At 42.8% G+C, this 26,015-nt stretch overlaps 1 protein-coding gene across 3 annotated transcripts in view; it reads left to right on the top strand.

Annotated features, from left to right (window-relative positions):
* The window catches only part of oca2 (oculocutaneous albinism II), a 526,553-nt gene that overhangs the window by 25,724 nt on the left and 474,814 nt on the right, over nt 1–26,015 (top strand). For 2 of the 3 annotated variants that reach the window (XM_043692287.1, XM_043692289.1), the window contains exon 2: nt 18,504–18,791. In XM_043692287.1, coding sequence (XP_043548222.1) covers nt 18,538–18,791 — 254 coding nt within the window. In that variant the 5' untranslated portion in view covers nt 18,504–18,537. Of the gene's footprint in view, nt 1–16,679; nt 16,717–18,503; nt 18,792–26,015 lie in introns of those variants that run through there. The other variant, XM_043692288.1, reaches the window with a different exon arrangement.

Here is a 26,015-nt window from a genome sequence, read left to right as displayed (position 1 = left end):
CCAATTCACCTGACCTGCACATCTTTGGACTGTGGAAGGAAACCAGAGCACCCAGAGGAAACCCACGCAGGTATGGGGCGAATGTGCAAACTCCACACACACAGTCACCTGAGGCTGGAATCGAACCTGGAACCCTGGTGCTGTGAGGCAGCAGTGCTAACCACTGAGCCACTGTGCCGCCCCAGCATCTCATTGCTCAGGTGAATGTGCACAAATCCGTAGAATTATTTAGGGTGCAGGTAGATCTCATACAAACCAGGATCTTTTAAAAAAAATTATGGGTTGGAGGGAAAATTGGCCGAGGAAGTGATGTGGAACTTAACTACAAGAAAGCATTTAGGCAGACTATTGTAAGCAAAAGGAGAGGTTATGAGGCAGAACTGTATTTGTTTGGCAATAAAGTGTGTGGAAAGAAAGAAAAAAAGCTTTGTGTAAAAGGTGATATAGATGCCCCTCCAGTTTGAAGAGGCAAGGAAGCCAAGAAAGACAAGGTGCAAGGAGTTGGACCATAAATCTTTGAGTGATCCTGTTAAGCTAGTAGAAGAAGTAATTTTGCTTTTGATAACATCTACAAAGAAGAGAGTTCTTCTCCGTATTTAATACAGTTCTAAGGCATCCAGCCTTCATATAGTGACTCACTTTCCTCATTCCTGAAGAAGGGCTCATGCCCGAAATGTCAATTCTCCTGTTCCCTGGATGCTGCCTGACCTGCTGCGCTTTTCCAGCAACACATTTTCAGCTCTGATCTCCAGCATCTGCAGTCCTCACTTTCTCCATTTTCTGAACTGGTCATCCATACCTTAAAGTGCATCTCCTGGTTTTGACTAGAACCTGTCACTTCTAAGATTTAGTAGTTATTCCTTCTGGGATACAATGAAGACCGATCAGTGTTGATCTTGTTGACTGATGGAGCAGGCCTGAGGTGATGAATGAATGATATATATTTCTATTTCCTATCTTCTTAGCATGTAGCGTGGTATTTGTTGGCTAGCTATTAGCTGTGTATTGTGAGTTTGCAATGATCCTTAATGTGAGTTATTTTTCTGGTGTAGGCTGACTTGCAGCATGTGGAAAGATCCTCAGGGACCACAAGAAACTGTAGAGCCACAGCTCTCAAACATAACAAATAATTGGCTAATATTTTGCTTTCCTGCCCTCCCCAGGCAGCTGCCCCAAGATCTGTCTTTGAACGGTGACTCATGTTCCTCGTTATGAATTTTAAGCAGCAGTAAAGCTTAAAAATAAACACAATTAGCATCTGCATCAAACTTCACACTTCTCCCATCTACTTCCAATCACTTACTTTGATTTTTAATGTGAATCTTTAAGGGGGTGTAGGTGGTCTGAGGAATTGAACACCTTTTTAACTCTGTCTCCCTATTGCTTCAAGCTCAGAGAACGACCAAATACGTGTAACCAGTGTATTGTCCTCTGTTTATTATGCCATTTTCTGATTTGAATTCTTTTGTTTGATTTTATTCCATTAATTACACTAATAATGAATATAATATTTATATAGTGCCTTGCATTGATCTCAGCTTGTCATATGAGGAGTGGTTGAGGACTCTGGGTCTGTACTCAATGGAGTTTAGGAGGATGAGGGATCATCTCATTGAAACTTACAGAAACTTATGGAAAATTCATTAAAAACTGGAGTAAGTGATCTGATGAATGTTGGGAGAAGTATAAGGTTTGGTGCAGATGCTAATTGTTTACTTTTAGCTTTTTACTGCTGCTGAAAATTCATAACAAGAAGCCTGGATAGAGTGGATGTGAAGATGATGTTCCCATTAATAGGAGACACTAGGACTCCAGGCCACAGTTTCCTTCATGAAAGGAAGACCCTTTTTTTAGAGCTGAGAGGAGGAAGTATTTCTTCAGCCAAACGGTGCTGAATCTGTGGGACTCACAGCTGCAAATGGATGCGGAGGTCAAGTCACTGAGTAAGACAGAGATAGTAAGGGGATCAAACGTTACGGGGAAAAGGCAATAGAATGGGGTTGAGAACCATTTAGGTCATGATTGAATGATGGAGCAGAGTTGATGGGTCGAATGACCTAATTTTGCTCCTATATCTAATGGTCTTATGCTCTAGAGCCTCTCAAAGTGGTGTGTATGTGACTTTGTTGGGAGCAGTCCTTTGTCTGAATCAGAAGGCTGTAGCTTCTATCACAAATTTTAGATATAACAAAACAATGCCAGAGGTGACTCCAGTTTCTCAAGAGTTCTCAAGAAACTTTAAAATATCTCTGCAATCATGTTTACAGTTCAGCTTCTAGGCCATTCTAAAGTGTCTATTTACTCTGAGTCTGCATCAAGGTTGAATTAATCAAGCAGAGTGAACATGGATCAGATATTGGACTTAATTAACTAAATTCAGAACAATTGAACACCTCGACTTCAGGTTCCTCTGCAAAGATTTTTGCACAAAGACTAGTTTGACTACAGTTTATCCTTTATATTCTTGACTTACTTTCTAATCTATCAACTAGCTTCTTAACTGATCAACCAAAATCTCCTTTTACACAATGAATAATCCAAGTCTCTCAAGTCATTCCTTGTAGCTCAGACCTTTTAACACAAAGCTTGAAATCTAATGTGGTGATAGTTTTGTCTAAGGTCAGGTGACTAAACTCTCATACCATCTGATAAGTCATCATCTTGGTGAATGGTGGAGCAGACCTGAGTGGCTCAATGGCCTATCCTATTCCTGTACTCCAGAACTGACCTCTCAAACATGTCTATACAGTGATTTGTCTCTGCTCATGCCAAATGTCCTGTTCCAGAAATCAATTAATAAACAATAGTGTTACGACACGGAGTAAACTCTCCTGCTTAATTTAAAACCAGCAACACAGAAAAGATTTATCCCGTGCAGTAATCTGTAAAAATTCGATAGGCCAAGAACAAGTTAAAGTAAAAATTAACAACTTTATTTCTTAATGTATAACAGAGAATAATTAACTAACAACGATTTACAATTCCTTATTCTAACCTATCTGTTACCTTCCCTTCTATATTACTAGTCCAATAAAACTCCTGATTTACAATTTACAAAACAAAGCTTCTTATCTCAAAACCAGGCAGCTTTCGTTCTTCTGTGTGTTCCTGTTATCTTTTTTTCTTCTTTAAGGATTTCTGCTTCACGGGTTACTGATCGATAAAGGTACCTTTTATAGAGAGCTATTTTCTGGACAGTGTGCAGATGTCATTGGCTTGGCAGTTCTCCTCTCAACTGTTCAATTTTTCCCGGTCTTACACCCCAAAGCATTGGATTGTGTCATTGGCTTTTAAGATTGTCAATATACTAAATTCAGACTGGATTGGAGTTTGGAATTTTTTGGGGTATAATTTAACCTGATTTACATAATTCAAATCTGTTTTATTGTTTCCAGGCAACCAGCTAATCAAGTTGTTTGACCAAATATTACATTATATTTCTTTTCAGAACGCTTGGTTCTGTCAGGTGTTTCTGTTGCTTTTAACTCTCTCTTAAAGGTACAGTACACATATATCTTCATAACAGTAGGAACAGGAATGCCATTCAGCCTGCTGCACCATTCAATAGGATCATGTCTGATCCAACATTCCACACATCCACTTGTCTGCCCTTTCCGTGCAAATCTAGATACCCCTACTGTTTGAGATTCTACCGTTCTCAGCCTTAAATAGAAGTAAGGATTCCTTACTACAAAGAGCTGTGGGGACAGAGTTCCAATGATACTCAACCCTCTGAAAGAAGAAATTCTCTGTATCTCACTCTTAAATTGGTGCCCCTTTATTCTGAGGCTATGTCTTTTTGGTCCTAGACGAGGGGAAATATCCTCTCAACATCCATCCTTTTCAAGCCCTTAAGAATCCTATGTGTCTCAATGAGATCACCCCTCATTCTTCTAAACTCGAGTGAATAGAGTCCCAACTTGTTTAACCTTTGCTTGTTAGACAATCCCTTCATACCAGGGGATCATCCTAGTGAGCCATCTCTGCATTGTCTCCTATGAAATAATATATTTTCTTTAATTAAGAAGACAAAAACTGCTTTCAGTACTCTGGATGTGGTCTCACCAGCACCCTGTACAGTTGCAGCAAGACTTCCCTACTCTCATACATTAGCTCCCTTGAAAGGGGAGGCAATGGCTCAGTGGCATTATCTCTGGAGTATTCATCCGGAAGTAATATTCTGGGTGCTTGGGTTCAAATCCTGCCATGGCAGATGGTGGAATTTGAATTCAAGTAAAAAAAAATCTGAAATTAAGAGTTCAATGATGACCATGAATCCATTTTTTGGAAAAATCCATCTGGTTCGCTAATGTGCTTTTAGGGAAATAAATCTGCCATCCTTGTTCTGGTCTACATGTGACTCCAGACCAACAGCAATGTGGTTGACTCTTGACTGCCCTCTGGATAATTAGGGCTGGGTAATAAATGCTGGCCTAGCCAGTGACGCCCTTATCCTGTGAATGAATAAATTTTAGAAAAAAAATCATTAAAATGTACTAGTCGGGTATAAAGATGAAAGGGCTAATAGGCAGCAATTTTTCTATGAAGTCCTTGTTAGATCATATGTAGAGCACTGGGAGTTCAGGGCATTGTCCCATTGTGCAGCATATATCTACCTCCAAGAGTATGGTGTGGATTCACATGAATGCATTTCAGGATTTCAATGGTTAAATTATCAGTAGAAGTTACATAAACCAGTCTTGTGTTTGGAACTTGACTCCCTCTTTTATGTTGTCTTTCAATGTTCTTCCTGCCAAAGTGCATCACCTCTCCCTTCTCTGCATGGCACCTCATGTGCCACCTATCCACCCACTTGTCAATGTCCTTTTTGGAGTCCCACACTGTTGTCCTCCACAGTTTGCAATTCTTCCAGGTTTCGTGTCATCTGCAAAGTGTGAAATTGTCCCCTGCAGACCAAGATCCAAATCATTAATGTATGTCAGTACCTGGCTATTGGGGAAATGGCTGATTCTTTTAGCTGGAACTATGACTCTCAAACTTGTCCTTCAATACTTCGTACAAAACAAAGAATTTAAAGTTTTTGGATCTAAAATTAATACAACTGGGATTGTATGAGGACTATTGTGGTGCAGTAATCATGTCCATACCTCTGACTCAGGAAGTCTGTGCTCAAGTCCTACCTACTCCACAGGTCTGTCCTTGTATATCTAAACAGGTTGATTTTAAAATAGCTATCACCAGAATTGATCAACTCCAGGGCGGGCCAGTACTCTTTATGTCCACAATGTGGCAGTGTAGACACACTAATAAAGTCTCAACAATCTGTTGTTCAGCTCCTCGCTAGTTTTGTAAAGAAACACAGATTGCACGTGTTTGTTATGTATTTTTTAATAGCATACCTGAATTACATCTGGCAATTTGAGGTCATCCAAATTTGTCCACTGACTTGTATCTATCACCCTAGTGCTCTGTGTCGTGTGGTAGCTCGATTTTTAAAATTGAGCCAAGATTCCAAATGCCTCCATTGTCTTACCCCTCCCTATCTTTGTAGTCACCTGCAGCTCCACAGCTCCACAGCTCCAAGATACTAATTCTAACCTCTTTGAGCATCTCCGATTTTATCTGCTCTATCACTGGGCATACCTCCAGCTGTCTCATCCCCAAGCTCCTAGATACTCTTCCCACATTTCTCTGACTCTCCCTACCTCATTTTCCAAATTTAAATTGGAAACATTAAAGGTATTTGAGCAGTGAGGGAAACAAAGTGCACAAGAAGGTGCTCAAGAAGCAAGATCAACATTACAATTTAAATTTGAGACATCCGATGTAACTCAGTGTCATAATTTGTGTTCTAGTGAAGTGCTTCGAGATGTTTTTGCTCTGTTAAAGATACTACAAAAATACAAGTTATTGATAATATGCATCTGCACTTACAATATTAACCATTATAAACTACTGGCTAACTTTGAAGGAAATTAAGTGAGGATCTTAGTAACAAATGTACACAAAAGAGACAGTATCTCAGTTTCATTACATTTTTAAGCATTAGGTAGTATTTTTGCAAAAATGTATGAGTGAAGAATGCAGCTTTGTTTATTTCTGTGTGTACATGAAGTAAGGATAAATGACCTTTTCTGTTTGTGTTACTCAGTCGACAAAGTTCCTTCTACAACTTTTAAGAGTAGGTCTCGTCAAGGGAGTGTGCTAATGCATAATTACATAATTGATATGTAAATCTTTTTGATATCCTTACAACAGGCAATAGCTGTGCGAGGGTTTCCTGGTCAACCAGAGCTCTGTAGCTGCATTATGGCGTAGATTCCCAACCAGGCAGGCTGTGTACCATTTCATGGCAGTTACGTGACATCACAGCAAGAGATGCCGTGGTACAATTGTTGGCAGTGCCTCGCAGATGAGGATGACTCTTCTTCCACTCTATAGGTGGGGATAGAGTCTGATTGGGGGGGGAAGGGTGTTGGATGTAGTTGGTGTGACAGTGCATTCTGTATGCTGTTTCCACCTGGCTTTAGCGTTTTCCCACGGCAAGTTGTAAGCTGCTCGACACCTTCCCAGCTACTGCTCCTCCACTTTGAATAGTTTTGGGCCAGCGATTCCCAGGTGTCTGTGGGAATGCCATACTTTGCCAGTGAGGCCTTGAAGATATCCTTGAAGTGTTTTCCTATCTCCACCTGGGGCTCGACTGTTGTTTCAGAGCTGGGAGTAGAGTAGAGCATCTGCTTAGGGAGTACTGTGTTGGTCATATGGGTGATGTGCCCAGCCCATTGCAGCTGATCAAGGGTAGGGGGGGGGAAGCGGGGGGGGTCAATGCCTCGATGCTGGGGATGTTGCTGGTCATGGATGCTGCTGTTGGTGTGTCTGTCTTCCCTGCAAATTCATGGGATCTTGTGCAGGCAGTGTTGGTAGGACTGCTCCCGTGCTTTGAGACCCTTTGCTGTAAACAGTCCACACCTCACAGCCATATAGGAAGATTGGAACCACCACAGCTCTGTAAACCATGAGCTTGGTGTCAGATCTGATGTTGTTGTCCTCGAACACCCTTTTCCTCAGGCGGCTGAAGACTGCGCTAGCACACTGGAGGCGATGCTGGATCTCTTCATCATTATCTGCTTTGGTCGACACATCACTCCCTTGGTATTGGCAGTGGCCTCCTTATGGACCTTGATGATAGGGGCTTTGCTTCACAATATCAGGCCAGGTTGGCAGAGGACCTTCATCTTGTGGATGTTCAGTGTAGTACAATAACACACACCTCTCCTTTAGTCAGGCTCCTAGTGTAATATTGTCAGTGTCATATGTTTAGTCAATCTGTTTTGTGTATGTAATGTACAGTAATAAAATTAACACAGAATCCACACTCTGGTAGTCTGTGATTTTATAGCAAGGTAACTAATTAGTGTTGTGAATAAACTTCAAGATCTTTATCTCAGCATGACCCCGGTCTTTATGGTAGATGTTATGTGATCTAACATAGGGCTGCATTTAGATCAGTTCCTACTCATTGTGGTGTTTGTCCCAAGAAACTGCATCCTGTTGGTACAAACAGGCACTAAAAGCTAATGGTCACAGCCTGTTATTGGCAGCTAGTGGGTAACCAAACTAAAGTCATCTCAGTCCCGTACTCCTTTTTAGGGGGAGAGAGAAAAACATATGGTTTAACCTGAGGACCACCTTGCCTCAAGCAAAGGACAAGATTGAGAAGGAACCTTTTGTGGTAGCCTCAGCCAGTGCAGGAATTGAAAGTATCTGTTGGTGTCACTCCATATCACAAACCAACTGTACAGCCAACTTCGCTCAGTTGGCTGGACAGCTGAACCATCATTGGCAGTATCTATCTTCACTTAAAAACAGAGCTTCTCAAGATAGACAACTGAAATCTTTTACAACATGGATACATCACAGCCTTCTATTATTCTGGTGCAAGATGGCGACGGGGTAACGGGGCGGCATGCGGGCTCTGGCCTGGACCCCATCTGCCTTTCCTCCTTTTGGTTTTACTTTAGTTTCTGCTTTTAACTTTTGCTTTGCTTTTCCTTTACTTTTGGTCTTCTTTTCTGTGGTGGGTTTGTTGGCAGCACAGCGCGGTAGCGAGAGGGAGCCAGCCACATGCGGAGTGGCAGACGTGGCTTTTTCTGGTGATCGGAGGCAGTGGCAGTGAGCGCGTTTGGCGACTGTGACAGCGACAGGGAGTGCATTCTCCTGGTGTTCGGGATCAGCAGCAGCAAAGCTCCTCCAGCGATTAGGGCTGACAGCGGACTCTTCAAGGTGTCGGTGTCGGCAAGGTGACATCTGCAGCCGAAGCGGGACTGGTGGCCTGGCCTGGCCAGTGGAGCCAGAGACTCTTGATGGTACGGCAAGTGTGGGTTCAACGGTGAAGAGATGACGCCTAAAATGGAGTAACTCCAACGATGGTGGGTCTGGTGCAGGCAGCAGCAAAGTGGTGGATGTCTCCCTTGAGGCTGGGTCCAAAGATGGACTAATATTCTGGAGATTTTACTCCTTTTTATTTTTCTAATTTACTCCTATAATGCTGAACTATTTATTTCTTAACTTTTCTAATTTTTTTTTTGTTTCTTAAGAATTTGATCTTCAGTATCTGTACCTAGGTGCCTTTTATACCTAAGGTGGTGCTGTAATAAGGGCCACTGTAAACTTTTCCCTTCCCTCATTTGTGTACGTGTGACAATAAAGCCAATTGAATTCTTGGTCTGCCGGTTTGAATAGATCTACACATTGCTATGATCCACAAGGTGGTAAATCTGTCACTTGCAATACCAAAGATTCCAGATCACAACATTGATCTCGTACCTTCTGGGCTCAGCAAAGCGGAGCAAATGCAGCGTTGGGGCGGCACTATGGCTCAGTGGTTAGCACTGCTGCCTCACAGCGCCAGGGACCCAGGTTTGATTCCTGCCTCGGGCAACTGTCTGTGTTGAGTTTGCATGTTCTCCCAGTGTCTGTGTGGGTTTCCTCCGGGTGCTCTGGTTTCCTCCCACAATCCAAAAGATGGGCAGATCAGGTGAATTGGCCATGCTAAATTGTCTATAGTGTTAGGCACATTAGTCAGGGGTAAATATAGGGTACGGGAATGGGGCTGGGTGGGTTACTCTTTGGAGGGTCAGTGTGGACCTGTAGGGCCAAAGGGCCTGTTTCTGTACTGTAGGGAATCTAAACTAATCTAAAATAGCAGAAAGAATAATGACCAACTGCAATCACTCAAAGATCATCATCAGTGGGTGGCTTGAACGCATTCAACACATCACTGAGATAAACACATTCATTTGGACATTTAAAGAAAAACTACAGCTGTCTACAAATGCAATCTTCAAAGAAAAACAAATCTTAACTCCAGCTCATGTCAAGCCATACTAGAACTAAGAGATTGGCATGGGGGTGGTACAGTGGCTCAGTGGTTAGCACTGCTGCCTCACAGCACCAGGGACCCGGGTTCAATTCCAGCCTCGAGCAACTGTCTGTGTAGAGTTTGCACATTCTCCCTGTGTCTGCGTGGGTTTCCTCCAGGAGCTCCGGTTTTCTCCCACAGTGCAAAGATGTGCAGTTTGGGTGAATTGGCCATGCTAAATTGCCTGTAGTGTTAGGTGCGTTAGTCAGAGGGAAATGGGTCTGGGTGGGTTACTCTTCAGAGGGTCGGTGTGGACTAGTTCATCCGAAGGTCCTGTTTCCACACTGTAGGGAATCTTAATAAAAAAAAGTGAATCCATAGATTGGTCTGGCATTAATATGGCCATTGATCAACTAATCATGTCATGTGAAACAGTCAATTCAATCAAACCCACAGTCAAGTGAAGTTCTCCTTCCGTTGGAAATTCTTGCTGAGTCATGGTGGAAAATACTGACTGACATTTTCTATGCCCACCGTCCTGATTAATTCTAGTGACTATTTCACCAAACTCCCATGGTGTAAAGTTGCCGCAAATGCACTGGTTTTTGTCTCATTGACTGCCACATTGTTTAGTGTTCATCAATAAATGGTTTCCAAAAACAGCCTGAAGAGCAGTAATGCACTCTTTCATGAGTCAGAGGTTTCTACATATTACCTGTGTCTCACTACCCTCGATCATATATTCTTACAGAACACACTATCATTACAGTAAAATCCATGATCGTCAGATTTTCAGATAGCTATTCTAAATCTATCTGCTATTCTTCAAGGCAATGGTTTACCTTCCCCAGCAGCTCCTGTGCTTGAGAGACTGATCTGCACCAATCTTCCTCCCATCATCTCACCCAACCATGTGCATAAAGTTAAAAATCTCAATACCAGGTTAGTCCACAGTTGGAATATTGCGTGCAATTCTGGTCTTCCTATCGGAAAGATGTTGTGAAACTTGAAAGGGTTCAGAAAAGATTTACAAGGATGTTGCCTGGGTTGGAGGATCTGAGCTATAGGGAGAGGCTGAACAGGCTGGGGCTGTTTTCCCTGGAGCGCCAAGAGGCTGAGGGGTGACCTTATAGAGGTTTATAAAATCGTGAGGGGCATGGATAGGGTAAATAGGCAAAGTCTTTTACCTGGGGTGGGGGAGTCCAGAACTAGAGGGAATAGGTTTAGGGTGAGGGGGAAACATATAAAAGAGACCGAAGGGGCAACTTTTTCATGCAGAGGGTGGTACGTGTATGGATTGGGCTGCCAGAGGAAATGGTGGAGGCTAGTATAATTGCAACATTTAATAGGCATCTGGATGTGTATATGAATAGGAAGGGTTTGGAGGGATATGGGCTGGGTGCTGGAAAGTGGGACTAGATTGGGTCAGGATATCTGGTTGGCATGGACGAGTTGGACTGAAGACTCTGTTCCTGTGCTGTACATCTCTAGGACTCTATGACCAGATTATAGTCCAATGGATTTATTTGTAAGCACTGGTTTAATCAGGTGAAGGAGCAGCGCTCTGAAAGCTGGTGCTTCTAATAAACTTGTTGGACTATAACTTGGTGTTGTGTGATTTTTAGGAGAAAGTGAGGACTGCAGATGCTGGAGATCAGAGCTGAAAATGTATTGCTGGAAAAGCGCAGCAGGTCAGGCAGCATCCAAGGAGCAGGAGAATCGACGTTACGGGCATGAGCCCTTCTTCAGGAATGGCTCTGGAAGAAGGGCTCATGCCCAAAACGTCAATTCTCCTGCTCCTTGGATGCTGCCTGATCTGCTGCGCTTTTCCAGCAACACCTTTTCAGTTATGTGATTTTTAACTTTGTATACCTCAGTCCAACGCCTGCACCTCCAAACCACATGTGCCTAATGCATTGTTGAAAAGAATGGAGGAAATGATACAATAGCATCATTTTTGGGCGGCACGGTGGCACTGTGGTTAGCACTGCTGCCTCACAGCGCCAGAGACCCGGGTTCAATTCCCGCCTCAGGTGACTGTCTGTGTGGAGTTTGCACATTCTCCCCGTGTCTGCGTGGGTTTCCTCTGGGTGCTCCGGTTTCCTCCCACCATCCAAAGATGTGCAGGGTCAGGTGAATTGGCCATACTAAATTGCCTGTAGTGTTAGGTAAGGGGTAAATGTAGGGGTATGGGTGGGTTTCGCTTTGGCGGGTCGGTGTGGACTTGTTGGGCCGAAGGGCCTGTTTCCACACTGTAATCTAATCTAATCTAATCTAAATCTAAAGCATGATCAACAAGCATGCAGACAACTAACTCCAATTGAACCAGGACAAAGCATCAGAGTTCTAGATTTTCACGCAAACCTCTGAGAAAACTATGCCGTGTGACAAGACTAGGTCATATATAACATTGTACAATGGGAATGGCCAAGTCCTGTTAAGAAGCAAATGGCATTTCCGAGTGACTCCTAATCAACCACCCGTTACACAGGATAAGTTGGACTCTGAAGATATCATGTTAAACAATGACCACACATTCATTTCAGAGGAAATGGGATATAAAATTAAGGAAGTCTTACTAACTCTACACGACATACCTAGAATATGTGAACAGTTTTGGACCCCTTTATTTAAGGAAAGATTCTGGTGCTGGATCCTGATGAATGGCTTTTGCTCGAAACGTTGATTCTCCTGCTCCTCGGATGCTGCCTGACCTGCTGTGCTTTTCCAGCACCACACTCCCGACTCTGATTCCCCAGTGCTCACTTTCTCCTAATGGAAACCAGCCCAGCCTGTCCAACTTATCCTCCTAAAACAATCCACTCCTAGGTATCACGCTAGTAAACGTCTTTTGAACTGCCTACCATGTATTTACACTTTCGTTAAAGAAGGAACCTAAAACTGATCACAGTATTTGAGATGTAGTCTCACCAATGACTTGTCAAACTGAGAAGTAGCAACCTTACTTTTTTATATTCAACTCCTCCCAAGAATAAAGGATAACATTTCATTAAAAAAAAAACAAAGAACTGTGGATGCTGGAGATCTGACACAAAAACAGACATTGCTGGACAAACTCAGCAGGTCTGGTTGCATCTGAAGAGCGAAAGCAGTGTCCATGTTTTGAGTCCAATGGTCCTCCTTCAGAACTCTAACATTCCATCAGCGGCCGTGATTATGTGTTGTACCTGCACGGCAACATTTTGTGGCTCATATCGAGACTCCTCTCATTCCAAAATGTTGTGGTTATTGTTTGTTTAGAGAAAACTCTAATTTTAATAGTTTCTACTAAAGTGAAGAATTTCACTTTTCCCACATACTCCATCTGGTAGATAATTGCCCATTCATTCAACCCATGACTATCTAACTATAAATAACTTGTATCATCTTCCCAACATACCTTTCTACCTAACTTTGTGAGATGTGCAAACTTAACCACCACACTTTTCATCCCGACATCCAACTCATTGATACATATTGTAAAAGGATGGGCCCCAGCACAGATTCTCGAGGGAGTCCACACATTGGCGTGATGTCGTCAGAAAAATATGCCATGGAGCCTCATGTTTTAAGCGTTGGGACTGGGGAAAAACTGCTGCCCTCAAGATTAGATCTTGCTGATGTTTAGTTGATCATTTTGAAAACTGGTTTGCATTTATTTCCATGAAGATTATGTAGCCATCCACTCTTTATTCCGCTTGCATTTTTAAACTCACTCTGTTTAAAACTAAATAAGACCATCACCATATCAGCAAGTGACATCAGAACACGGTGCGTACAGTATTAAATGGAGTAGAGAATGTAATCCCAGATTATTACTTCAAAGTCAGGCAGCAAGTCGAATCAGAGGACATGAACAGAAATTAATGAAACAACAATTTAAAACAGATCAGGAAAATCTTCTCTAATCAAAAATGAATGACGGTTTGGTATAATACGTTAGAGACAAAGCATTGGGAATTTCAAAGCCTACTGTCAGTCATGGTTCAACAACTACCCCAGGGGTTTAGTACAGCTTCTAGGCGGATGCTCCTGTGTTGCACTGTCAGAGGTATTGCTATTTCGGTGAGATGATAATCTGAGGGCCTGCCTGTCTTTGTCCAGCCATTTCTCTTGTCCATTTATGACTCTTCTGGCCTTTTTTTATGTTGGTTCCACAATTTCCAGTTTTCTGACTCCAGCTATCTCCTTTTCATCATGGACGCCCAATGCTTCCACGCATCCAGCTCCCACCAGGTGGTTCTGAAGGCTCTCTGCTTCCTCTTGAAATAGTCTCCATGCACACCACCACCCTCCTCTGCCTGGCTGAGCTGTTCTCACTTTGAACAACGTTTGCTCTTGCTCATCTCACTATCTCCAAGTCAAATCTGTGCCTATGGTAAAACGCACGGATCCCATTTGTGCCTGGGAAATTCCTTATTCGAATCTTATTTGGGCCTGTCTACCCACCCACAGCTTGCTCTTTGGAATGTCAATGACATCATCGGTGCTGCTATTTTCTCTTGTCAGATTTGGTTGGTGGGGGGGAAGAAATAATCATTTTTACTTTCAATTTCCATCATTCTCTTATTTTAATCTGGTTAATCTCTGATTCTTCCTTTCCTTTCTATGACTTCACTGTAACCAAAGAACAAAGAAAATTTAAAGCTCAGGATCAGGCCCTTCGGCCCTCCAAGCCTGAGCCGATCCAAATCTACTGTCTAAACCTGTCGCCCAATTCCTAAGCAAACCTTATCAAACGCCTTACTAAAGTCCATGTATATGACATCAACAACCCTTCCTTCATCTATCAAACTTGGTCACTTCCTCAAAGAACTCTATTAAGTTGGTAAGGCACGATCTTCCCCACTCAAAACCATGTTGCCTCTCACTGATAAGCCCATTCTTTTCTAAATGTAAATAGATCCTATCCCTCAGTATCTTCTCCAGCAACTTTTCCACCACTGACGTCAGGATCACTGGTTTGCAGTTACCCGGAATATCCCTACTACCCTTCATGTACAGGGAGACAACATGAGCAACCTTCCAATCCACCAGCACCACAAATATCCATTACAAACCAACTAACCCCTACAGTTACCTTTCCACATGCACATCCCTGTCGGAACTCCATTCTGTTCTCCAAGTATCTCTGTCTCCATTGCATCTGTTTTGATAATCTTACCTTTCATGAGGCTGCTACTGCTGCTGATTCCCCATCACTGTTAACAGGGTCCACAGCCATATCTGACTCTTCCTGTATTCCCTCACATTTTCCTCTCCTTCCCAGAACAATAGGGGCCCCCTTATCTTCACTTACCACTCCACCAATCTCCACATTCGAACGATTATCCTTTTGCTTTTCAACCAACTCCATCAGGATGCCACCACTAAATATGTCTTCCCCTCCCCTCCCTGACAAGCATTCTGCATGGCCTATTTCCTCCATGACACCCTGCTCCACATCAATGCTAGGCCCGCAGCCTGGGCTCACGGTGGTGCCCACGGTAGGGACCCCTGGCTGTGGTAGGCCCGCAGCCTGGGCTCATGGCTATGCCCACGGTAGGGACCCTTGGCTGCGGTAGACCCAGAGCCTAGGCTTATGGCAGTGCCCACGGTAGGGACCCCTGGCTGCACTTCTTTTTCATGTTCTTTTTCAGTTAGTGACTGTCAAAAGAATATTAGAGATAGTTGCATTCCAAATCCTGTCCCAACTTAACTTGACAAATGTTTCAAGCAGGTCTGGCAGCATCTAAGTTTTTCCAGTAATTTCTGTTCTCATTTTTGATTTCCAGCATCCACACGTTTTAAAAAATGTTTCAATAAAATGTTTGGCTATCTCTATGAAAATAAACTTGAAGGAGAAACTGAGGACCATAATTTTCATCTCAGTTGATATAATTACTTAACAAGCCAGATCTCCGACTGAAATCTGGCTTGATGGATCATGTTTTTGAACATAGAACAGGACAGCATAATACAGGCTCTTCAGCCCACAATGTTGTGCTGAGCATTTATCTTAATCTAAGATCAACCTAACTTATACACCGCTCAATTTACTGCTGTCCATGTGCTTATCCAGCAATCGCTTAAATGCCCCTAATGTCTCTGACTCTACTACCACCACTGGCAGTGCATTCCACACACCCACCACTCACTGTGTAAAGACCCTTCCTCTGACATCTCCCCTATACCTTCTGATCATCTTAAAATTATGTCCCCTCATGACAGCCATTTCTGCATTGGAGAAAAGTCTCTGGCTATCTACTCTATCTCTGCCTCTCATGACTTGATAGAGGTATACAAGGTAATCTCTCTTCCTCCTCCTCTCCAGTGTGAAAAAGCCCTAGCTCGCTTAACCTCTCTTCAAAGACAAGCCCTGCAATCCAGGCAGCATCCTGGTAAATCTCCCTTGCACCGTCTCTAAAGCATCTACATCACTCCTACAATGAGACGACCAGAACTGGACACACTATTCCAAGTGTGGTTTAACCAGGGTTTTATAGAACTGCAGCAAAACCTGGCCGCTCTTAAACTCAATCCCCCTGTTAATGAAAGCCAAAATACCATATGCCACTTTAATAACCCTATCAACTTGGATGGCAACTTTGAGGGATATATTTACGTGGACCCCAAGATCCTGCTGTTCCTCCACACTGCCAAGAATCCTGTCTTTAACCCTGTACTCAGCATTCAAATCCGACCTTCCAAAATGAATCACTTCACATTTATCCAGGTTGAACTTCATCTGCCACTTCTCAGCCCAGCTCTGCATCCTGTCAATGTCTTGTTATAGTCTGCAACAGCCCTTGACAGTATCTACTACACAACTGATCTTTGTGTTATCAGCAAACTTACTAACCCACCCTTCCACTTCTTCATCAAAGTCATTTATAAAAAGTACAGAGCAGAGGCCCAAGAACAGATCCCTGTGGGACACCATTGGTCACCTTTTGGCCAGTCAATTCTGTATCCAGAAAGCCAAGTTTCCCTGTATCCCATACCTCCTAACTTTCTGAATGTGCCTATTGTGGGGAACGTTATCAAATGCTTTGCTGAAATCCACATACACTACATCCACTACTCGACCTTCAACTTGTCTCAGCACATCCTCAAGTAACTCAATAGGGCTTGCGAGGCATGACCTGCCCCTCTCAAAGCTGACTATCTTTAATCAAACTGTTTTTCCAAATAGTCATAAAGCCTACCTCTAAGAATCTTTTCCATACCTTGCTTACCACAGATGTAAGACTGACTGACTGGTGTCTAATTCCAAGGGATTTCCCTTTCTTGAACAGAAGAACAACATTCACCTCCCTCCAATCATCTGGTACTACTTCTGTGGAGAGTGAGGATGCAAAGATCATCGCCAGAGGCGCAGCAATCTCATTTCTCACTTCCCGTAGTAACCTTGGGTATGTTTGGTCTGGCCGTGGGGACTTATCGATCTTGATGCTTCTCAGAATTTCCAGCACATCGTCTTCCTTAATATCAATCTGTGCAAGCTTATTAACCAGATCCACGGTGTTGTCGCTATCAACAAGATCCCCCTCTCTAGTGAATATTGAAGCAAAAAACTCATTTAGGGCCTCCCCTACCTCTTTGGATTCCAGGCACAAGTCCCCTCCACCATCCCTGATCAGCCTTACCCTCTCTCTTATTCCTCATGTATGTGTAGAACGCCTTTTGAGTTTCCCCTAATGCTTCCCAACAAGACATTTTCGTGCCCCCTCTTTGCTCTCCTCAGTCCATTTTTGAGTTCTTTTCTAGTAATCTAGTAAAGCTGTGCCAGCTCCTTGCTTCCTCAACCTTCAGTACGCTTCCTCCTTCCTTTTGATGAGAAGCTCCTCTTTTCTTGTCATCTAATGTTCCTTCACCTTACCATTCCTTGCCTTCCTCAGTGGGACAAAGTTATTCAACACTCTCAGAAAATGCTCCTTAAATAGCCTCCACATTTCTGTTGTGCATTGCCTGTAGAATAATTCTTTCCAATTTATACTCCACAGCTCCTGTCTAATAGCAGTAAAATTTCCCCTCTCCCAATTAAATACCTTCCCCTACTGTCTATTCCTATCCCTCTCCATGGCTATGGTACAGGTAAGGCGATTGTGGTTATTGTCACCTCAATGCTGTCCAACCGAGAGCATCTGACATCTGGCTGGCTCATTGCCTAGCACCAAATCCAATATGGCCTCTCCAATAGTTGGCCTAACTACATATTGAGTCAGGAATCCTTTCTGGACACACCTGACAAAATCGGCTCCATCAGACCATCTGCACTAAGGAGGTTCCAATCAATATTGGGGAAGTTGAAGTCACCCATTACATCTGCACCTTTCCAAAATCTGCTGTCCAATCTGTTCTTCCATCTCTCTGCTGCTGTTGGGGGATCTATATAAAACCACAGATAAAAGTGACTGATCCTTTCCTGTTACTGACTTCCATCCATAGTGACTCAGTGGATAAACCCTCCTCAACAACCACCTTTTCTGCAGCTGTGATGCATTCTCTACTTAACAATGCTACTCCTCCCTCCTCTTTTACCCCTTTCCCTTTCTTTTTAAAAGATCGAAAATCTGGAACAGCCAGCAACCATTTCTGCCCCTGTGAAATCCTTGTCTCTGTTGTGGAAACAGACTTTAACAAAGTCTTATTTCAGTGCAACACAAGCACGCAATGCTGCAGATTTGGTTTCAAACATAAAAGATGTTAAGGAAATGAAGATAAAGTAGAATAAACCAAGCTGTTTACACGTAACACAACTTTAAATGTGCAGTAAAATGAAATTGCACTAATTCCAGCACCATCCCTATTAGAATACTCAAACAACAAAGAAAGTTCTTTTCTCTATCATCTAAACGTATACTTAGCTTAGCTGATGTTTCAGTTACTTGTCAGATAACTGGCTCCTCGAGTCTCAGACTTTCTCAGCTTTAAGCAACCCCCTGTTTTGGCGGACAATTAAATCCAACAACACCCTCTTCCAACTCCAACTTGTTGCAGAGTCTATGATAAAGCCCATGGGTGGCTGGTGTTCTGCTCCACTAATGTCAGAAGAACACAAATGCTACATTTTCTTTGAACAGCTGAACAGAGGCCTATGTTGTATTTTGTGATCCTGTGAAAGAATTCTCAGATCTTCACAATTGGACAAATGGTGGCATTTGAAATTGACTCTTTTTTATCTCTTCTTTTACTTTAGTGACACAGTCTACATTTTATTTTGTTAAACAAAAATGCACCTGGACAACAAAAGCCAGATTGAGATAGAACTGGCACGGAAAATAGATCCCCCTCAAATGGCTTTGAATGACCACCTCAAAATGTCAGCCAGGAGCAGAGATTGCGGGGATCTGAAACTTCTGGAAGGCTTTTGCGGGCTTCTGCCTGGTCAGGATGCAGGACAAGGTCACTACCAGAATGGAGCTGTAGTATCTGACCAGTACAATATCCACTGTGAAGAATTCAGCCCAGTCATTCAACAGGAGTGGTGAGTCTAATGTTGTGGTTATAAACGTGATGAAGAAGATGTAGAGAAGTCATCAAGATAATCGTTTCTGTTGTGTCAACATTTCTGTACCTTATCTGAAATGTGAATGGACTATTATTTTGTTTTTAATTGATATGTTAGCCACTGAGAATGCTGTTAAGGAATGGCTCTGCGGAATATTCAGCTTGGGAAAGAAAAACGTGAATTTTGACATGGAAATACCAAAAGAACAGTAATGCTGTCACACTCATTCACTCCCTGTTTCTCCCGACTTCTCGGGGGGGATAAAAACCTGGTGATGAAGCTGATTGGAGAAACATTCATTCACTGAGAACTCAAAATAAACTTAAATTCCACTAGTCCTGAGGATACAGACCATCAGTTTTTTTTAAAAAACTGTGGTCTCAGGTTAAATACTGACGCTTCAAAAATTCTAAGAACTACTTTGTAAAATGTCCTATTCTTTATCTTCTTTATTAAATGAGCAGCTCCCCCCTTTTTAAGCTTTGTTTATGTGTTAGGTACTGCTTTTAATTATTTTTCTTTAATTCGTGAGGAATAAAATTCCTCTTTCTTTCCATTGAAAGAAATTTGTAATTGGCTCCTTAACATTAGCTGTGCTATATTTTAATTTGTGCAGCAAGGTAAAGAATTAAAAAGCTTTTTTGCAGCTGACCGTGGTGTGGGTTAAAAAGAGAGGACCCTATTCACCACTCCTCATCTCTAGTAACTATTATAACTCATGATACAGTGCATCATTTGGAATAAGAAAACCGATGTATTCAGTCCCTTGAGTTTATAATGCTATTCAATTTGAACATGTCTTATCTGCTCCTCGGCTTCATTTCCCTGCCATTTCCTTCATATGATTTGGTGTATCTCCGTCCTGAAAAATTCAACTGCCCAACTTTCTGAAAAGCTTTAGATTTTCCTCCGGGACATGAATATGAATTTAGATGAGCTTATCCTTTTGGTTAAGTATTCTGCTGTGATATTGGAATGTTCAGCTCTCCTTTGGGAATGAGTGTCCATGGTTATCTTATACTCATTCCAGCTCACCTATTATCACATGTACATTATCTCTGAGCACTCTGCCAGTCACCGTTTCCTGCCTGTGTTCAGGTGGAAGTGTTAACTCAAAAGTTGCTTTTATAAGTTTTCCACTTGTGTTCAATTCAGCTGTTTGAACTTGTAACTTTTCAACTGTCAGTCTTAACAGTGTGGCTCCATTTCTTTTGCAAAGTTGTATGAAAGTTTGTTTTATTTTATTCTTGGTCTTATTTGAAAGCAAATAATACTTCCTCACAAATTGAGAGTTTTCTTGAAAGCAATCTTTTCTCTTATTTCTTCCATTCCTTTCTTATCTTTTTTTTCTATCCTCAAGTTATTTCTCATTCTCTTTACCCCCTCTCCCTCTTCCTCCACACTCTCAATCTCTTCACCTCCTCCTCCATAAACAGCCTCTCTTTCTCCTCTCTCACTCTCCTCCATTACCCTAGCTGTGTATCTCACATGCACTCTTCTCCCTCTTTTTTCCTTGTTTACACTCTTCTGCCTCTCTTTCTTCTTACTTCCTTTTTCCCTTCTTCCTCAGACGCAATTGCATTTCTCCTTTTCTGTTCCTCTTTCTCTCCATCTCTCTGCCTTTCTCCTACACTCTTTTTTTCCCTGTCAGCCTTCCTTTCTCACATTCTCTGTTAAATAAATTAAAATGTGATCTATCAAGCCAGATTTCAGTCTGGGATCTGACGTGTACAGTAATAACAGCTTGTGTTCGGAATCACAGGTAGTCCGGATGGGTCGAGATGGAAGGTTTGCATCCTAAAAGACATTAGTGAACCTTAATAATGTATGATCATTCTGTGGTCACTTTACTGCGGCACTCTCTTTCAATTCTAGACTTTTTTCACTTGATTTTAAATTCTATCAGTGAGGTTTGAAACTGTGACCTGAGGGCATTACTGGTCCAGTGATATTAATATGATGCCCCTGTTTCTGTGAGATTATAAAAGGACAGTTACTGTGGTCAAATACATGGTCAGATGCCCAAGAATGAACTGAAATTATTAGCAGAAGAATCAGACTAACTGGTACAGACAAAAGAGAGGTAATGTTACCATCGTTTCAGAGGACCATAGGACTGCTCTCTCATGGCAGACAGATGACTAATGGTGCGTTTAGGCAGAGAGTCCCCATGTCTCAGGATGAGAGGGCAGGACCTTCATGATGACCTTGGCCTGCAGTTTGGTGTCATTCTGTATTGCAAACCAGCCATTCATCCAACTGAGCTAACTGATCCCTGGAGAGAACAAAGCGTATATTGGAATTAATACTCTTATTCAGTAAGGTTTTGCTTCATTCTGGGGTAAAAGAACCTTCTCTGGGAACTGGATAAATATTTTGAATAAGAAAACGTTGCTATGTTTTAAGGGAGAACAGAGGCACAAATTGGTTCCTTCAAGAGGCTGGCAAAAGCATGGTGGGCCCAATGGCCTCTTTCTGTGCAGTGTCGTAGTATATGACGTGAGATGTTGAAATCAGCAGGTTTTGGTTTTAGAAAGTATTTAGAGATTCGGGCAGGGTGGGGGGGGGGGAGTGGTTGCGGAAGAGGAGGGAGAATTTTCCTTTCACTAATGTGGCTTAAACAATGAGAAAAGGGGGAAAATATCAAATTTAAAAATTTAGAATATTAGCGAGAAATGTTTTTGCTATTTTGCCCTTGAATCTTTGTTGGCGACTTCTGAACCTTGCCACTGATCAGCGACTGCCTTTATCTCCATGTGTTTTGTATCTCATTAAACAAAGGGAGCTCAGGAATTAAAGGTCCATTCCAATTCCCCTCTCCTCTGAGAAACTGGATGGTGCACATATCTGGCAAGTAAATCAGAGAGGATACTTGTTGGCTGTATTTTTTTTTGATGAATGCTTCAACCAACTGCTTTGTTAGGGCAAACATCTCCGTACCGCTAGCACATTTCACCGGATGAGTAAGTCCTCCTGCTGAGAGCCACCCCTCCACCTCCTTTTTGTGAACATCTCCCCTTCCTCTCCCACTCCTGCCTCTGCTCCACCTCCAGTTCCTGTTGCAGCTGTGTAGGTCTGAAATGAAGGTACTCCCTGACTGGGAGTGAGTGTTAGAACTTGGGCAACTTTCAGAGCCACACTACTCCATCTAAATGGACATTTGCACTCCATTCTGACTGACATAATTTCTCTCAGTCCCATCATTAACACATGAACCATGACTTCCATTAGGAAAATAAAGTTGCCATAGTCCTACTGGGCTACAGGGCTACTCTCTCCTTAGAGAGAAATGACTGGTGGTGGTCTCCCTGCAATCAAAACCTGCACCCCCATTATAAGTGTTTAAAGACTTAACAGCAATCTAGGTTTGTTCAATCCATCACATCAGACGAATGACACTTTGATCTTTTACTATAAATTCTGTGTCCTATGATCCTGCTCCACTAGCTACCTGATGAAGGAGCAGTGCTCCGAAAGCTTGTACTACCAAATAAACCTGTTGAACTACATCCTGTTGTTGTGGTTTTTAACTTTGTCCATCCCAGTACAACACTGGCACCCTCACATCATGCAATAGGAAAGATGTTGTTAAACTTGAAAGGGTTCAGAAAAGATTTATAATGACGTTGCCGGGTGTGGAGGGTTTGAGCCAAAGGGAGAGGCTGAAAAAGCCAGGGTGATTTTTGCCCTGGATGCTGAGGGGTGACCTTATAGAGGTTAATAAAATCATGAGCATGGATAGGATGTATAGACAAGATCTTTTTCCTAGGGCAGGGGAGACCAAAACTAGAGGGCATAGGTTTAAGGTGAGAGGGGAAAGATTTAAAAGGGACCTGAGAGGGAACTTTTTCATACAGAAGGCGGTGCGTGTATGGAATGAGCTGCCAGAGGGAAGTGGTGGAGGCTGGTACAATGAAAACATTTAAAAGGCATCTGGATGGGCACATGAAATGGAAGAGTTTAGTGGGATATAGGCCAAATGGGACTAAATTAATTTAGGCCTTCTGGTTGGCATGGATGAGTTGGACCGAAGGGTCTGTTTTTGTGTTGAACAACTGTGATTTAATCCAAAGCTCACCACATCACACCTCAGGAGAGGGGAGAGGTTGAGAAGGATAGGCTTTCATGGTAACCTCAGCCAGAGTAGGTTTTGACCACAGTTTGCATTGCAGCCCAGCCAACTAAGATCATCAACCCCAGAATTGCAATCTGGGGTTGGGAGGAAGCCAGCAGCATGATTGGCAAATATTACTATTAACCCTATCGCAAAGAGACTTATTGAAAAATGTTTCATCTAAAAATGAGTCATAAAGTTCCTGGGGCTGTATATTGCAGCAAAAATCTCCATTATTGTTGTGGTTCAATGTAGCACCCGAGCTACAAATCTTCTCACAAACTTTGAAATCTCCATCATTTTGAGAAGATTCCTTACCGTCTAAAATTAATGGGCTTCTACTGGAATCTTGGAGTTCTGTTTTGAATTAAATTTAAACAATAAAAACCAACACTGGGCACTATTGCACAGCCAATCCATGTAACCCACACATCTTTGGACTGTGGGAGGAAGCCAGAGCACCCTGAGGAAACTCTCTCAGACACAGGGAGAATGTGCAAACTCCACACAAATAGTCACCCGAGAGTAGAATCAAACCCAGGAGCCTGGCCCTGTGAGGCAGCAATGCTAACCTCTGAGCTTTTGTACTGGCCATAAATGGTGATGTTTTTCAATAGCTATCATGAGTGGTGCAGTTGAATTAATGTTCAACAGAGAACTTTGAGGGCTAACACCCTCCCAAATAGCAAGTCGAACGGCAATCATCATGAGGCGCTGTCTGGCATGAAGGTCTATCCATTCTGCATGTGTGCACTATCACTGTTCTAAACACTGAGCAGAGGAGGCTGCTGAACAAGAGGGCAGGAGTGCACCCCCAACATTTCCAAAACCATTTATTTCGCAAGTTGTGATGAAACCAATTTTGTTACTGAGCCAAGCACCGATTCTTCAAAGTATCCCCCACTGACGGTTTACACTAGAACATAGAACATAGAAAAGTACAGTACAGAACAGGCCCTTCGGCCCATGATATTGTCCTAATGTAAAATAAAATAACCTAACCTATGCACTGCTCAATTCACTACTATCCATGTGCATGTCCAGCAGTCGCTTAAATGTCCCTAATGACTCTGCTTCCACCACCACAGCTGGCAACGCATTCCATGCATTCACAACTCTGTGTAAAGAACCTACGTCTGACATCTCCTGTATATGTCTCTCCTAATATCTCAAAACTATGACCCCTCATTCCAGTCAATCCTGCCCTGGGGAAGTGTCTCTGGCTATTGACTCTATCCATGCCCCTCATTACCTTGTATACCTCGATCAGGTCCCCTGTCTTCCTCCTCCTTCTCTCCAGAGAGAAAAGTCCGAGCTTAGTAAACCTCTCTTCGTAAGACAAGCCCTCCAGTCCAGGCAGAATTCTGGTAAAGCTTCTTTGCACCCTCCCCAAAGCCTATATATCTATCTTATAGTAGAGCAACCAGAACTGGACACAATATTCCAAGTGTGGTCTCACCACGGACTTAGAGCTGTAGCAAAACCTCACAGCTCTTAAACTCGATCCCCTGTTAATGAAAGTCAAAACACCATATGCTTTTTTAACAGTCCTATCCACTTGGGTGGCAACTTTCAAGGATCTGTGTACTTGAACACCAAGATACCTCTGTTCCTCCACACTGCCAAGAATCCTGTCTTTAATCCTATATTCAGCGTTCAAGTTCAACCTTCCAAAATGCATCACTTTGCATTTATCCAGGTTGAACTCCATCTGCCATTTCTCAGCCCAGTTCTGCATCTTGTCTATGTCGTGCTGCAGCCTGCAGTGGCCCTCGATACTATCGACGACACCTCCAACCTTTGTGTCATCTGCAAATTTACTAACCCACCCCTCAACCTCTTCATCCAAGTTATTTATAAAAATTACAAAGAGCAGAGGCTCAAGAACAGAGCCCTACGGGACCCCACTCAACACTGTCCTCCAGGCAGAATACTTTCCATCTACAACCACTCTGCCTCCTGTCAGCCTAATCAACACAAACTCTTGTCATAAGAAACTCCCTTCACACCCAGATCAACTTAAGAGCTTTCTCCAGTATTGAAGGTTATTTTATGGAATGTAATTTGTTCCACTGCTCTAGAGACCCTGGAATTACTGTTCCAAAACCTCACTGATGCCCAAAATGGAAACCAATTTTGTGAGTACGCTCTGCCTATTTCCCTTGGACTGCTTGGCATTTATCCATTTCCTGTGGGCCTCTTTGCCCATTAACTGCATTGTGATCACCTTTTCTGAATGTGTTACCGTGTAATTCTCTATTTCACTGTTGCACTTCAGTGACTTTAGCGTCCTCTGGTGCTCTGAAGCTACACAAATTACTCCACTTAATAAAGAATCAAAATAATTGGGAATCACGTATGAGATGTGTGTAACTTCTCTTTGATAGTAGTGATGCGTAGCATGTACCTGGCCCCTCACTCTGATATTAAGACTTCTCAAGCCTCAAGGTTGAATGGAAGATGATTGGAAGATTTTGGCTTCAACCATGGCTGAGCATATGAAAGGATTGATATCCTTCTTTTGTAATCAATTTAAAACTATTGTCCCTACTGCTTACCTTAATTTCTACATAGCCGAATTAGTCCTGTTGGTCTGTACTGCCAGGGGAATGGAATTTGTATTGGCCTGTTTATAATTCCCAGGAGTAATTCACCCTGCATCTTTTGCTGCTCGAACTCCAGCAGTCAGTTAAATTGGTCGGTTGGGTTCTCACCGGTGACAATCCTTTATGGCCTGGACAGTACCCTGTTTCTTTGTGTACTTGCTGCCAGTGTGCTTTCTGAGTGCCTGCCTACTACATCCCTGTAACTACTTCTCATTTCAGTAATACTTCACCCGCTGTCACTGGCTAATTTTCTCAGTAGCTTCGCGAGTGTGGTGCTGGAAAAGCCCTTCATCAGGAATAGAGACAGGGAGCCTCCAGGGTGGAGACATAAATGGGGGGGGGGGCTGGGGAGAAGGTCGCAAAGAGTACAGTGGGTGGATGTAGGTGGGGATTAAGGTGATAGGTCAGAGGGGAGAGTGGAGCAGATAGGTGGGAAGGGAGATTGGCAGGTAGGACAGGTCATGAGGACAGTACTGAGCT

The sequence above is a fragment of the Chiloscyllium plagiosum genome, chromosome 6, assembly GCF_004010195.1.
Source record: "Chiloscyllium plagiosum isolate BGI_BamShark_2017 chromosome 6, ASM401019v2, whole genome shotgun sequence".
In the NCBI taxonomy this organism is placed as follows: domain Eukaryota; kingdom Metazoa; phylum Chordata; class Chondrichthyes; order Orectolobiformes; family Hemiscylliidae; genus Chiloscyllium; species Chiloscyllium plagiosum.
This window is presented reverse-complemented; position numbering and strand designations above follow the sequence as displayed.